Raw genomic sequence first — 14,112 nt, forward strand, 5'->3', positions numbered from 1 at the left:
GGAAGTTAAGGATAAGACTTCTGCAACATGGAAAAAAAAGTAGATAGCATAATATTAAGTGAAAAAAGAATACAGAATTTCATCTATGCTATGATTTTAAAAATGTACAGTTAAAAAAAATGCATGTTTACATATAGATGTGTCCTGGAAGAGAGCATGGAAAAAATAAAATTAAAGAACTGCAATGTTTGCTTACAGGGCCTGGTTCAGAAACTGTTGTCATGTCTAACTTTTGGTGATTGGTTTGTACAAACTTATGTCTTGTTTATGGATATGTATAATTTGAATGTAAGAAGAGTTCCTGTTGGTGTTGGTGGGTGGAACATGGAGGAACACGGAGTTCTTGCAAACTCACTTTTTCTTGCCTCTTTGGTGTCTTTTAAGCCAACCCATGACTGGCTGTGCCAGTACAGTGTGGTTACCAGACTGAGAAGATATTTGCAGGAACTAGGAGACAGAGGGTATAAGGAGAAAGCAAACAATGGGCAGTGTTGGAAACTTAAATTCCAATTGTGACTGTCACTGTCTTGCGTGTGATGTTGGATAAGCCCCATTTCCTCTCTGGGTCTCATTTCCCCATTGATAAAACATGGTTAATAATACGGTGCTATTTCCTTCAGAAAATTGCTTCGTGGTCAAAATGAGATAAAGGATGCTAAAGAATTTTGTAAATTAAAAAGTGATAAATAAATCGGTTGTTCACCCTCACAACTACCACCACCACCATCATGATCGTAACAATGATCATCATCGCACTAAATGTATTATTGTCCTACTCTAGTTGCCTCCTGAAGGAGTTTCTAAGACTCACCTAAGTGCATCAGGGCCTCCTTGTCCCATGGCCAAGTTGCTACTCCTGCCAACTCCTCCTCTGAGGATTTTGCAAAGAAAATATTGAGATGTGTTGATCCATCCAATTTAAGAATGTTCTTCAGCTCATTAACATCCAAGTAGGCTCTGAAACAGAAAAAGAACCTTGGCTGTTATCATGCCCCCAAAAAGATACTATTTAAATAACAGGCCCTCTCCAAATAATTTAGAGCTACTATGCGTGCCAGGCATTTTGCTAAGCACTTTAAAAATACTACCTTATTGAATTCCCCCAATAATATTATAAGTAAGATGATTCCATTTTACAGATCATAAAATTAAGTTCTCGAGAGTTTTAGAGACTTGCCAAAGTTGTTAGGCTTCTTATGAACACAGAGGTAGGTAGTATCATTATCTCCAGAGGCTTAGAGAACCTTCTTCATACCTTACTAAGTTCAAGTTGCTACTTAGCAGTGTTTTCCTTTTTCTTAATGCTGTCTCTCCCAAGGAGTTCTCACAGAGCCCAGCCAGTAGCACACATTAGTGATGGTTTCCTGCTCTTCCCCTCTTAGAATAATAGAAGGGTCTCCCCATGTATGAAAGACAAAGTTCAAGTTCCCAATATGGCCTCCAAGACACAACCTACTCCTTAGCCTCATCTATTTCTACAACCTCTCTTGAGCACCCCACTGCATACAGAAAACATCTCTGTACCCTGTATGGTGCATTATCCCATTGGCAATTTTATTCATGCTGTTTCCTCTGCTGGGACTCTGATCAGCATTTTGTTCTCTAATGAACAAATCCAAAGTCTGTTCTGGTATCCCTCCTCCAGGAAGACTTCCCTGATGCTCTCCTCACCTGCACCCCTTTTAACATCTCCATACTCGTCCACCTCCTACTAGCAGTGCACTGTCTCTCATTTGCCATTTCAATAAATTGCTTCCTCTTTCTATTACATAATACACACTTGTGGCCACCTGGGGGAAGGCGAGGTGCCTTATTAATCTCTGTTTACCCAGTTCTCCGCACAAAGCTTGATACCTGGTGAGCCCTCAGTAGATTTTGATGGAATTGAATTAAATTGGGGAAAGTAAGAGTAAAAATATTTAACTCTCAGTCTCAAATTCAATAATTCCTGACTAATGGGGCCTCAGTTTCCTTATCAATACATTGAAATTAGTAACAGCTGCCTGATGCTCCACAGATCATTTCTATGGGTGGAAAACCTACACCTCTACCCTGCTGTGAATAGGATACGTCTGAGATCTAGCGTGTCAAGGCCGCCCATGTCACAGAAAGCCCCAAGCTCACGAAACCAAACAATCCTGTGACCATAATTTGTACATCTTTTCACAAAAAACATGAGTTGGAGATAGGTGGGCCCAGGAGAGCTTACATCTATGTCTAGGTTGAGCTGACTAATTCCAAGAATAGCCACACAAACTCAGATATTGACCTGAAATCTCGCTGCTGAGCCCTTCTCTTCCCCAAGAACCCACATTCAACTTCTTAGGCTGGAAATCTCATGAGGAATTCTAATCAGTCTGCTCTGTCGTCAGGGAAGAGGACGAGGAAGGAGACAGCCAACATTTATTAAGCATTTGCTGTATGCCAGACCCTGTGCTAGGTACACATGTCTCATCCCTGTTTGGTAGTTGAAGCAATGCAACAGAGTGGGTGAGATGGCTCATTCTTAAGCTACAGTGCTAGGTTTTGAATCCAGCTTTTCCACTTTATGTCTGGGCCACCCTGGGCAATGTACTTAACTTCCTGCACCTCAGTTTCTTTATATAAAGAATGAGGGTGATAATACTACCTACCCCATACAGCTGTTCAGAGGGTTAAGGTAGTTAATAAAGAGAGTGTAAAGGGCTTAGAATAATGCCTGGCATGTAGAAAGCCTCAGTGCATGTTTAGCTATTCTTATCACTTATCGCCATCATACAGATGAAGGAAGAGGGGTTCAGAGATCACACAACTGGAGACAAGGCCAAGTATAAATCTAGATGTGTCCAACTCTTCCCACAACCTCACCCTCATTTCCAAGCTCACCCAGGCCCAGAGTGAAAAGAGAACAATGCATGGGAGGAGAATGAAAACACAGAGGAGCTGAGATTTTCTTGGATCAGCCCTTTCCACATAATTTATTATTTTCTAATTGATTTGTTCATTTCCATCAAATGTTCTCTCAGGCAGAGAACACAAATGTTATTAGAGAAAGCCACCTCTGCCCCATAGCTCTGAGATGAGAAAGCTTCAAGAGAGAAAAAGGGTGGGGTAGGGGCAGGGGAGATATTTTAATTGGTTGTTTATTCAGTGGTAATTGCAGAAGCCAATCTTTTCAAGAAGTGGTATTCATCCTAGCCCAAAGCAGAGAAGTGGGATGTGGGAGCCTCTCCATGGCTTGTACGTGATTTTTTTTTTCATACTTTGGGAAGCCTCCATTTCCCTAAGGGGGAAGACTCCACAGCAGCAATCCAGGCCTCTCTCTTCCCCACCTCTCCTAGGGGAACCCACCCAAAGGGGGGGAAAAAAAAAAAAGCAACAACACAACTCTGTGGATGAAAGTTTTCCTTTTGCTGCCCAAGGTATTCCCACTAATACAGAGCCAGGCTGAGTGTCTCTCAAATGTATCAGGGGGAAAATCTTTGGGACAGGAGTCCATGTGGGTATTTACCTCCCTACCCCTATGCCTTGAAAGGATTTTTTTTTCACTTTTGTCAACAAGATAGAAGAGAAAGCACAGGAGGTCAAATTTAGAAGGAACATTACTGTCTAGGGATAGTGAAGGTGAGAGAAGGAAAATGGCCATGTGACTTACATTTTGCAATTGTTGGGAAGGCCGGCCCTGTGTATACATCATAAATTGGTCAAATATACTTTACAATGTCAGGGCTGGGCATGGTGGCTCATGCTTGTAATCCCAGCACTTTGGGCAGCCAAGGCGGCAGGAATACTTGAGGCCAGGAGTTTGAGATCAGCTTGGGCAACACAGGGAGATCCCATCTTTACAAAAAATTCAAAAAATTTAGCTGGGCATGGTGGCACAAGCCTGTAGTCCCAGTACTTCGGAGGCCGAGACAGGAGGATTGCTTGGGCCCAGGAGTTCAAGGCTGCAGTGAGCTATGATTGTACCACTGTACTCCCACTTGGGCAATAGAGCAATAGGCCATCTCTTAAAACAAAACCAAAAGCAAACAAACATTACTCACTTCCCAGAAAAATCAATCAAAATCCCAAACTCACGCAGAGTTGGACAGATAGACCTATATATATGGGCAAGTTGTCTGTCCAACTCTGTGCATGTATTAGTCTGTAGATTAAGCTGTGTGTGTATTAATCTGTAGCTTAATCTGAGGCTTAATCTGCATAGAAGCTTTGCTACTCAGAATTGGACAGATAGACCTATATCTGTGGACAAGTAGGTTTAAGTCTCTGAGTATCAATTAGCTCATGCGGATCCCAACAGGATTAAATAAGACAGCTCAGCACAGTCCCAGCACATAACTAGAAAATGTGAGCCCCCCATATCCTGGTCTCCTATTTTCTCCTGCTGGGAAAGAACCTAAACTGACAGTCTGCCTCTGCGTGGCTCTCCCAGTCTCAGCTTTCAGTGTCTCTTCCTCATTACCCAGCCTTCTTCCTTCTACAACCTCAACCGCTCAAGTTCTCTTGGTTTTCTTATTTTGAGAACCTCTAGTTTTCCCCAGTTATGCCCAACCCCTAAGAATGTCCATTAGTTTCCCTCCTCTGCCTTGCAATCTTTCTTCCTGATGATTGGCCCTTTAAATCTTATGAACCCTGCAAAGTCCAGCTTACATGTGATGCACTCCATGTATCCTCTTATGACCACTCTCATCTGTAGAGTAGGGATGATGATGACCACCTGTCAGGGGCATCATAAGGATTAGAGGCAACACGGGTTAAGTGCCTAGCATGGTGACTGGCACAGAGAAGGCATCACTGATTAGGATAGGCTCCTTTTACTGCATTATTGTTAGCAAAACAAAAATTATTAACAACACTCAAATCATCATCATCACCTCTATCTGAAAATGAGTCCTCCTTCCTCTGTGCCCCCTACTTTTAATTCCAGTACTTATCAATCTGCTTTGGGTTATATTCACTGTGTGAGCATCTGTCTTTTCCATCAGGTAATGAGCTTCTGGCAGTTGGGACCAAATCTTTATTATCTCCGTATCACTTAAAAGTATCCTTCAAGAGAGAACCACCACCGATGGGCAGCTACTGAGCACCTCTCTCTCAAATTACATAGTTTCAAAACAGGATGAGCAAGGCCAGAGCTCAAGGAAAGGGAATTACTTGCCCAAGGTCATATATCTAATACAGGTTGTAGAAAAGCCTGCCAACAAACCTCTCTGCTCTAACCTGTGTACATGTCACTTGTGTATAGCAGCAATTTTGTATCATAAGTAAAGTCATTTCTTCCTTCAGGTGGACACAGTTCCCTGCAAAGTTTAGAGAACAAATCATGGGAAGGATGGCAGCCTCCATTCTCTCCCTCAGCTGGACACCTGGGTGTGGGAACCTGCATTGCCTGAATATCTGACCACTTCTCACTATACTCTGCTGGTTGTTCTGCAGCTCAGCATCCGTACCTGTTCAGTGAGGTTGTGAAATAGATCAGTGTCTTCCAGATCATGGTCTACAGAGGGCTAAATTTGTAAGAAAATGATGAATATTTAAAGAAAAACGTCGCTGAGTCAAATGGATTTGGGACATGGTCTGTTAAACAAGGTTAAATACATATTTTTTTAATTGCAAGAATTTTCGGAGCCTCAAATATGCAAAATAAGAGTAAGACAGATAGCACAGGAAGTGTACCCAAAAATATGTGACCATAATTCCTTCTCCACACCCCTCCCCTTACACACTTCCACCTTTGCCAAAAACCAAACAACAGTACAAACAACAAAGTTTGGAAAATGTTGGCTAGATTGAAATGTCCCTCCTGATTTAGAAACTTTCCCCTGAGCCGCCTCTCAAGAGTGGTAACTCAGTGTCTCTTGTCTTCCTACACAACCCATGCACCTGGATCCCACTATTGAGATTGCGGGTCCCCTGGAATGTCTGTTTCAGGGGGCCCAGCCCTGATTGCCAAGGTGCCCAGACTTTACCCCTTTGCCAGAACTGCATTTCAAAGCCATGAGTGCAGTTCTGGAGGGAGATCAAAGCTCTCTCAACTCAACTGTCATTAGAATATTTTCTTTATGCATCTCACTCGTTGGTAAGTGCCAACAACATATTTCCTAAATGCACTGGCCTGAGATGGCACAACTCTGTAATAATCTGAATGAGAGGGCTGTCAGGGCCTGTTTTATTGAGAGAGAAGCAAAAGGGAACCACATTCAAAATGCAAAACAACAACAGCAACAACAACAAATCCTTTAAATAAAATCATGGGAAAAAAGTGTGAGAAGGCCTGAGTTTTTTCACCTGTAGAAGCATAATACACTGGCCTTCCCGTTGCAATGGTACAGCTTACAGTGAGCCCAGATCAAGACTGAGGACTCTCAATTTCTATTCCCACTCAAAGCAGGTCACTCTTCAGTGGACTTCCCCTATGCGGAAGTGATAGCTGAGGAGATCTTTAAGCAATGTCACGCCAGAGTCATGCTTCCTGGGCTCTTGATGGGTGCGGCTGGTCACAGAGATGGTACTGGCCATGCGGAGATGCCCTCAACTGGAGGAGGGTTTGTGTGAGCTGAACACTGGCCAAGAGTGGGCCACTTTTAAGCAAGCTAGAGACTGGAAACAGTTCTTTCAGGTTAGAATAAAAGGCAACAGAGGGTGATTTTAAGAGAGAGACAGACTGGCGTTCAAATCCTCCTTCTTCCACAAAGTGGCTCTGTGATCTTGGACAACTGACCCTGTCACTTTGTATCTCAATTTCCTCACCTGTGAAATGGGAATTAGAAAATTCAACCAAGAAAGGAGGATACAAAAATTCAAGGAGGTAATGCACAAGGAAATGCCTAGAAGAGTACCCAACTCATGAAAAACCCTCGAGATGCAGAATTCTCTTTTAAGCTAGTTCATGGATTGAAAGAAAACTGGCCTTAGCTCCCAGTGCCTGTTGGGTTCCCGCTCCACCAGCCAAACCTGGTTCCCAACACTGGATTAATGTGTTTACCTTCTTCACAGGAGGTTGTCCTGTTTCTCCATCTCATAGAGCAAATTCTGTAACATTGCCCATTTCCAAATTCTGATTGTAGCTTGTCATTCCCAAGGAGGTTCTCAAGTCCATGAACCGCTACTTAATTTTCAGAACACACCAGACCATTTGAAAATGATTATCAAATATAAAGATCAAAGCCACTCAAGGCAAGTCATTAAAGCAAGATAAACCTCAGAATGTTTATTGCATCCATATCCTTGTTCCAAATAACAAGCTTTCTCCAAGCTGTGACCAGTACAAAAACCTGAATTTTGTTCTTTATCCCAAGGGCCCTAACAATCTGGACTTGATCCTCCTGCTTAGTTTCATTGTCAAAAATACCTAAATCTGCCTCTCCAGTCTATAAAAAGAGACACAGAAAGAAAATGCTGGGAGAGTTTATTAAATTCTTGGAATCTTGAATGATTAGTTTCCAAAATAACAGATTTTGTATGGAAGCCTGACACGTAACATAATAGCATCAATCAAAGACTAATTGAAAATTGATCATTCCTTTATTTAGTTATTGAATGAGTCATTCTTTCCTTACCTCCATTTTTTCCTTTCTTTTTCCCTGCTTTCATTCTTTCCTTCCTTTCTTCCTTCCTAATTTCCTTCCTTTCCACATATCATTCATTCATTCTTTTCTGCTTTCATTCATCAACAACAGTTACTGAGATTCTATTAAATACCATGTTTAAGCTAGAAACTTTGCCTACAGACAATGAAAAAAAGCATGATTTTCATTATCAAGGTATTAGAAGTTTTATGAAGAAAGTGAGACGAATAAATGAAAGATCACAACATAATATGATAACATTAATAACACTACCATTTGGGAAAGTTTACTACACACTGGAACTGTTGAAGTATTTTTGTTATATTTTTGAAGCTTTTCAAAAGCCCTAGAGTATCCCCAACTTATAGGTGATGGAACCAAGGCTAAGAGGGCTGACACCACTTTTCCAAGGTCCCTCCACTTGGAAAAGTGTCAGAGGGGGGACACAACCCCTAGTCTGTTGGATGCTACCGACCATATCCTTAGCCATTAGTCTCTTACTTCCTGTTATTATATGTGTTATGATAGAGTGGGTGGGTGTTAAATATAATGAGAGCATACAGCAATGACACCCAGCTGAAGGAGGGTCAGAAGCCACTGAGGTTTTCACATAAAGAATAAACCTTGGTTTGATATTGAACCAAGTGTGGGAAATAGAGAAAATGGCAGAAGCTTCAGAAAGCCCAGAAGCACAGAAGCATGAGAAGAGACATTACAAGCCCTCACTTGCAAGGTTGAGGAAGATGAAGCTGGAGGGGACAGCAATGGCTACATCTGTGCTATAGTTTGGATATTTGTCCCCTCCAAATATCACATTGAAATGTGATCCCCAATGTTGGGGGTGGAGCCTAGTGGAAGGTGTTTGTGTCATGGGGGCAGATCCCTTAAGAATGGCTTGGTGTCATTCTCATGGTAGTGAGTTCTTACTCTACTAATTCCGGTGAGAGTCGGTGGTTAAAAAGACTCTATCGTCTCCCCACTCTCTCTCTTGCTTCTTCTCTTGCCATGTGATTTCTGCATATGCTGGCTCCTCGTCCCCTTCCAAGTATGAGGGGAAGCAGTTTGAGTCCCTCCCCAGAAGCAGACACTGGTGCCAGGCTTCTTGTACTGCCTGTAGAACCATGAGCCAAATAAATCTCTTTCCTTTGTAAATTACTCAGCCTCAGGTATTCCTCTGAAGCAATATACAACAAACTAAGACAATCAGGAAGGGTCTTGTATACTAGGCAATGGAGAATTGAAAGTGTCCTGGGAGTCCCAAGCAGACCCTGGCAGATTTTATGTAAGAGGATAAAATGATCTGGTTTACATTTTCCAGGGAGATTTCTGAAGGAATTTGGGAGATGGAGTAGAGGTGGTGAAAGTGGAGAAGGAGGCATTGGCAGTGTCTCACAGCAATAGGAATGTATATAAGAAGTAGTGGTATTCACACATGGGGAAAAATTTGATGCTGAGTTAGGGTGGGAGTGAGGGAAGCTGAAATGTTGGTCTGGTTTCTGATTTTGTCTCCTGTAGTATTTTTCTTTTATCAGTCACAGACACTACATATCAAAGCCCCCTTTATTGCTGCTCTAAATGCAGAGATTTATCTGCCAACGGCATGTCCTTTGCTGAGTCTCTTGGAAGGCTAACCCATAGGAAAATCACTGGCCTTCAGCTCCTTGTGGATTGGATCGTGATGGGACCAGGTAATGGGTGGGGTGGAGAATCCTGAGAATTTGGTTCAGAGGAAACCAGGTGCTGGTTCAGAGAAGCAGAGTGTGCCAGTGGCAAGGTTCTTAGACTTTTGGGATATTATTAGACTGATGCACAAGTAATTGCGGTTTTCAACATTACTTTTAAATGGCAAAAACCACAATTACTTCTGCAGCAACCTAATAATAAACATTGAGATGGAAGTCAGCAGTTTGTGTAACTTCGATGAATAAATAAAGCATTCAAAAGGGGAAAAAAAACCACTCCACCATGTATGAGGTCCCTCATATCATAAAATAAAAGGTACTTGAGTAGCACTCCAAAAGAAAAAATAATCTCAGAATAAAGCGCACTACTTTACAATGAATGCATTTTACTAGAAACTACACAGCTGCTATTTTTCTCATTTACCTTTTGGAAAATAATTTTAGAGATTGTTAGGACAGAAAGCAAAGTGTCAGAACACCTGGTTCCTGGCAAGTTCAGCTACACTTACTAGGTTAACATGAATCATCCTTTAGGACACAGCCTAAAAGCTACTCTGACCCTCGATGTCTGAGTCAGGTAGCCATTCTCTGTGTTCGCTCAGCACCTTGGACTTCTCCGTAACAGCAATTATGCAGCTAGCTATTTATCTTGCTGCAGGAAATTCCAAAAGGGCAGAATTACAGATGTCTTGTGCAATGTTCAATGTTGTACTTCTAGCACCTAGCACTGTGCTTGGCACATAGAAGGCAGACACACACACTCATGCACAAACTATTGGATGAACAGTCACTTCCCTAAGATCTTCTCTTGGGGTACTCCGATCTCTGTTTTGACAGCCTCAGAAACTCTGAGTTCATATATTTTCAGAGCAGCCATTAAGGCTTGAGGAATCTCTTGCTAAGTAAGGAGGTGCACAATTGAATTGTGATGCTGTGTTCAAAAGCAACACAGTAGTAATACAATTATCTCATGTCAGACAATCATTCTTGCAACTGAACTCTACAGTTCAAGGGCCCACAGCTCTCTTCCCACCACCTCACTTCCTTCTTGGAGCATCAAACCAAATTGATAAATAACACAACTGACCACACTGAGTGAATATGCACAACTTACTAACAGCCCTGTGATTTGTCTTATGCTTAAATCACAACTAAGCAAAGACAATCACATCTCCTTCATGAGCTGCAGCAGTCAATGTTTTAGGAACAAGGGTTATTTCAGAAGACTGCATAGTTTGGCTCTAGACTTTAGCCATGTAGGCATATAACTGATGTGAAGACTAACTAAAATATACTAAGTTTAGAAAGGATAAATCAAGAATTATATAATCACCAATATGTGTTAAAATGGCAATGTCTAAATTTTAATCTGGACCATAGCCCCATACAAATCACCTAACCTTAGGCAAAAAACAAATTTATTTAAAATTAAAACAATACAGTCCGTACAGTAGATGTAGGTCCCTCTGGATGACCTTGAATAAGTCTAGTAACTTCTCCAAATTTGGGTCTCCCTTGGGGTTAAACAGAGACAACTCTTAGAAAGTCATGTGATGATCAAGGAGTTCAAGTATAGAGAAATGATGCTAGAAAGCATGACATTATATGCCAGGCTGTCAAAAGTAGAAATAAATTCAAATTGATTTTTGGAAAGAGGATGCCACATTTGGAGCCTAAGGGAAAATAAAATAGCAGACATGTAGACTGCCCCAGTATGGGGTGCCATCACAAGGCCACTGTTGGGACTTGAGAAATATGAGTAGGATTTTTTTTCAACTTGTCATAGAGCATAATTGTTCCTCATTACCACACTGAACACTTTGTACTCAAGTAGTTACAGGGGCTGGTCAATCCTCTGAAGGCAAAGACTGTCTCTTATATCCCTTGGCGTCTCCAGTGCCAGTGCATGGCTTTATTTGTACCTTTTAAATATTAAGCCCATCCTCTGTACTCTAGTTCTACATCCCACAATCCTGGAAACAGGATTCCAATGTCTAATTTGAGAATATGTGTGCATGAACAAACCTCAAATCCTCCCATTTTACAGATGAAGAATTTGAAATAAGAGAAGAAAAGTGTCATACTTCATGCTGGCCACTAAGTTCCTGGAAGAATCTAGTCAATTCCTTCCTCACGCTTGGCCAAACCGCTGGCAAACTGTGTTTTTCTACCATAGATTCTCATGGGAAAGAAACCTCCTTTGCATCTCTCTTACTTCATGATTTTGTGGAGTTATAATCATCATTGCCCTCTGTGGCCATAAAAATAGTTCAGTAGTTAGAAGTCAAGTTCAAGGCTAAGAGCTGCAGTTGGCTGTCTGAACTCACACAACTTTTGAATCAAACACATCAGAAGCTTGATGTGGAGACAGTGCTCCTCCACCCTTCACCACCAGGCCACTAAAACAACCTAGAACATGGAAAAGAGAAAGAGAAGAAAGGAGAAAGGAGGAAGACAGAAAATGCTCCTCTGAAAAATGGGAAAACACGAGCATATTCTAGTTATGCAAACAAACCCATGAACAAAATGCAATGCTGTTCACACACCAGTTTTGTGTTTTCAGAAAGTGAGAGTGGAGGTGTGGAGGTTCCCTCTCAGGAGGTGGAAAACTGCCCAGCAGTGAGTTTGAAGCAACAAGCTGAGCTGTAACCAACTTGGGAAAATGTATTTCAATAAAACAAAATGTGCTGCTGTCTGTCAGTTCAACCATCTCTTGCACGCCCAACGGCTTTGTTTCCTAACCTGGAAGGGCATCTGACCAAGTGCAGAGGCTGTCATGAGTGGTCAGTGTCATCAGTGGATGCGGAAAGGAAAATGAGAGTGCTGAGCATGCCAAACCCAGGGTGGGAAAAAACCAACTGCCTCCTGCTGAGGCCCTTGAAAGGGCACCAGTACTGCCATCCATCCAGGCAGCTGGGAATGGGACAGGGAACACATTTGGGAAAGGGATGAAAGAAGGAGGACCTCAGATCCTGGCATGTTCCTGACTTCTCCCCGCAAAGGAGTTCCAACTTTTATCTGTAAACTTTGAGAATATAGAGTATGCTGGGGCAAGAGTCCCAGGCCAGGAGAGAGCCTTGGTTGGTGTAGTCCTGAGCACATTATGGGTACCCTCCTGGCTTCCCAGCTTCCAGTTCCTTCCCCACTCACTATTCAATGAGCCCCAACTTGGAATCCCAGACATGCCTTTGCTTTTTTGCTGGAAATGCTTAAACTTAGTGTGGCATGCTGCTTATCTCTTGGGATAATCAATATATTAGCATTCGGTTTATACAGGACTTTTGGAATTAAAAAAATATTTAAAAAATGAAACCTGTGGATGATAAAATAAGAGGGCTTTTGGTAGTACAGAGTGGTTGATTAGGTTACTTCTGTCTCTTACTCCCGCACTGAGATTGTAGTGAGGGGGCTCAGGATTGAAAAGGGGCTAAGAATTTCGGGATATGCACAATAAGAAGCGAGAAGATCTATCGGAGGAGGGAAATTCCCAAACAACAGCAGCAATAACAACTGCTATTTTCAGACTTCACCATGTGCCAGGTGCTGTCCTAAAAGGCTGACTGTGTATTATTTCATCCAATCCTCTAAACCACCCAATGCACTAGACTGTTACTTTCATTCCTGACTTTACAGAGGAGGTGACTGAGTCTTTGACAAAGGAAGAGACCTGTGCAAGGTTACAGAACTCTTAAATGACTTGACTGTAGTATGTTCCGTCTCCAAAACTTGTATTCTTATTTATTTGCTAGACTGTATTGATCTTCTACTGTTCCTCATAGGTCACTGTTTTGAGCTCCTTATTAACCTCATCTTTAGGCGCCTTGAACAGTTCTTCTTTTAATTCAGTTCACCCCTCTATTCTGCTCTTAAGACCAAAGTTATATGTGTGCAAGTCTCACAGATGGAACTTGTGAGTAAAGGTGGACTTTGTTCAGAAGAAAAGCATGAAGAAAACCCAGACTGAATCAGAGAAAATCAAACCATATGTGTGAGTATGCCTGAATCTGTATGTCTGTGTATCAACCCTCAAGCAGGCATGAGGGCTGGAGATGGTGGAAACATATAGTAACTTCACAAGTCTGGCATATCTCTCATTATGAGCCATCCCAACATTGCCTGGAATGGTTTTGTACAGAAATATGTCCTTTAACACTGCCAGACATTTGGGTCATTTAAAAAGTAAGCCAGTGTGCAAATTCAATAACTCAATGAGTTTGATAAAAGTTATAGGGTCTTTATTTAAAAATACCAATTCTGTGGCTAGTCCTTTAAAAAAAGTTAATATTTTGAGAACGAAAATAATCTCAGCAAATGCTCTCAATTTGTATACAGCAGTTTCATCCAGGCCTTTTTTTATGAGCCTGTAGGAACACAGTCTCTGTAAAACAATGCTGACAGGGAGGATATGGTGTCCACATGTGCACACAAGAATGGAGGAGACTTTTCTCCATCACCTACCATGTGCCAGGCACTGTACCATACCAGGTGTCTCACACAGATGACTCCATTTGAGTGCCATGACATGCCACAGGATAGCTGCTATCACCCAATTATTACAGATGAGAAACCAGCAGCTCTTACTGAGCAATGTGCCAAGGTCAGACAGCTAGTGCAGAGCGGAGCCAAGATTCAAACCCTGGTCAGTCTCTAGCACGCATAATTTTTCCACTACACCAGACCTGACTCCTGTTATTGCTTTAATGAATATTAGTCACGTTAAATAAACCCTGATATTCTGATTATAAAATTCCAAGCAATTTCTTTTACATGATTACTGGAAAAGAATGAACAAAGTGACTGAAAAATAACAATGCCCCCTTTCATCTGCATGCTGGTTAACTCTTCCCAGAACTATTTCTGGGATATTATTTTATGAGACC

General features: G+C 41.8%; 1 protein-coding gene across 1 annotated transcript in view; it reads right to left on the bottom strand.

The window, feature by feature from the left end:
* PAPPA (pappalysin 1) overlaps positions 1-14,112 on the bottom strand; it is a 248,195-nt gene that overhangs the window by 193,571 nt on the left and 40,512 nt on the right. Inside the window, exon 3 of the mRNA XM_016961539.4 lies at positions 812-957. Within this exon, the coding sequence (XP_016817028.3) occupies positions 812-957 (146 nt within the window). The remainder of the gene's footprint in view (positions 1-811; positions 958-14,112) is intronic.

This window comes from Pan troglodytes, chromosome 11 (genome assembly GCF_028858775.2).
Source record: "Pan troglodytes isolate AG18354 chromosome 11, NHGRI_mPanTro3-v2.0_pri, whole genome shotgun sequence".
Taxonomy (NCBI): Eukaryota; Metazoa; Chordata; class Mammalia; order Primates; family Hominidae; genus Pan; species Pan troglodytes.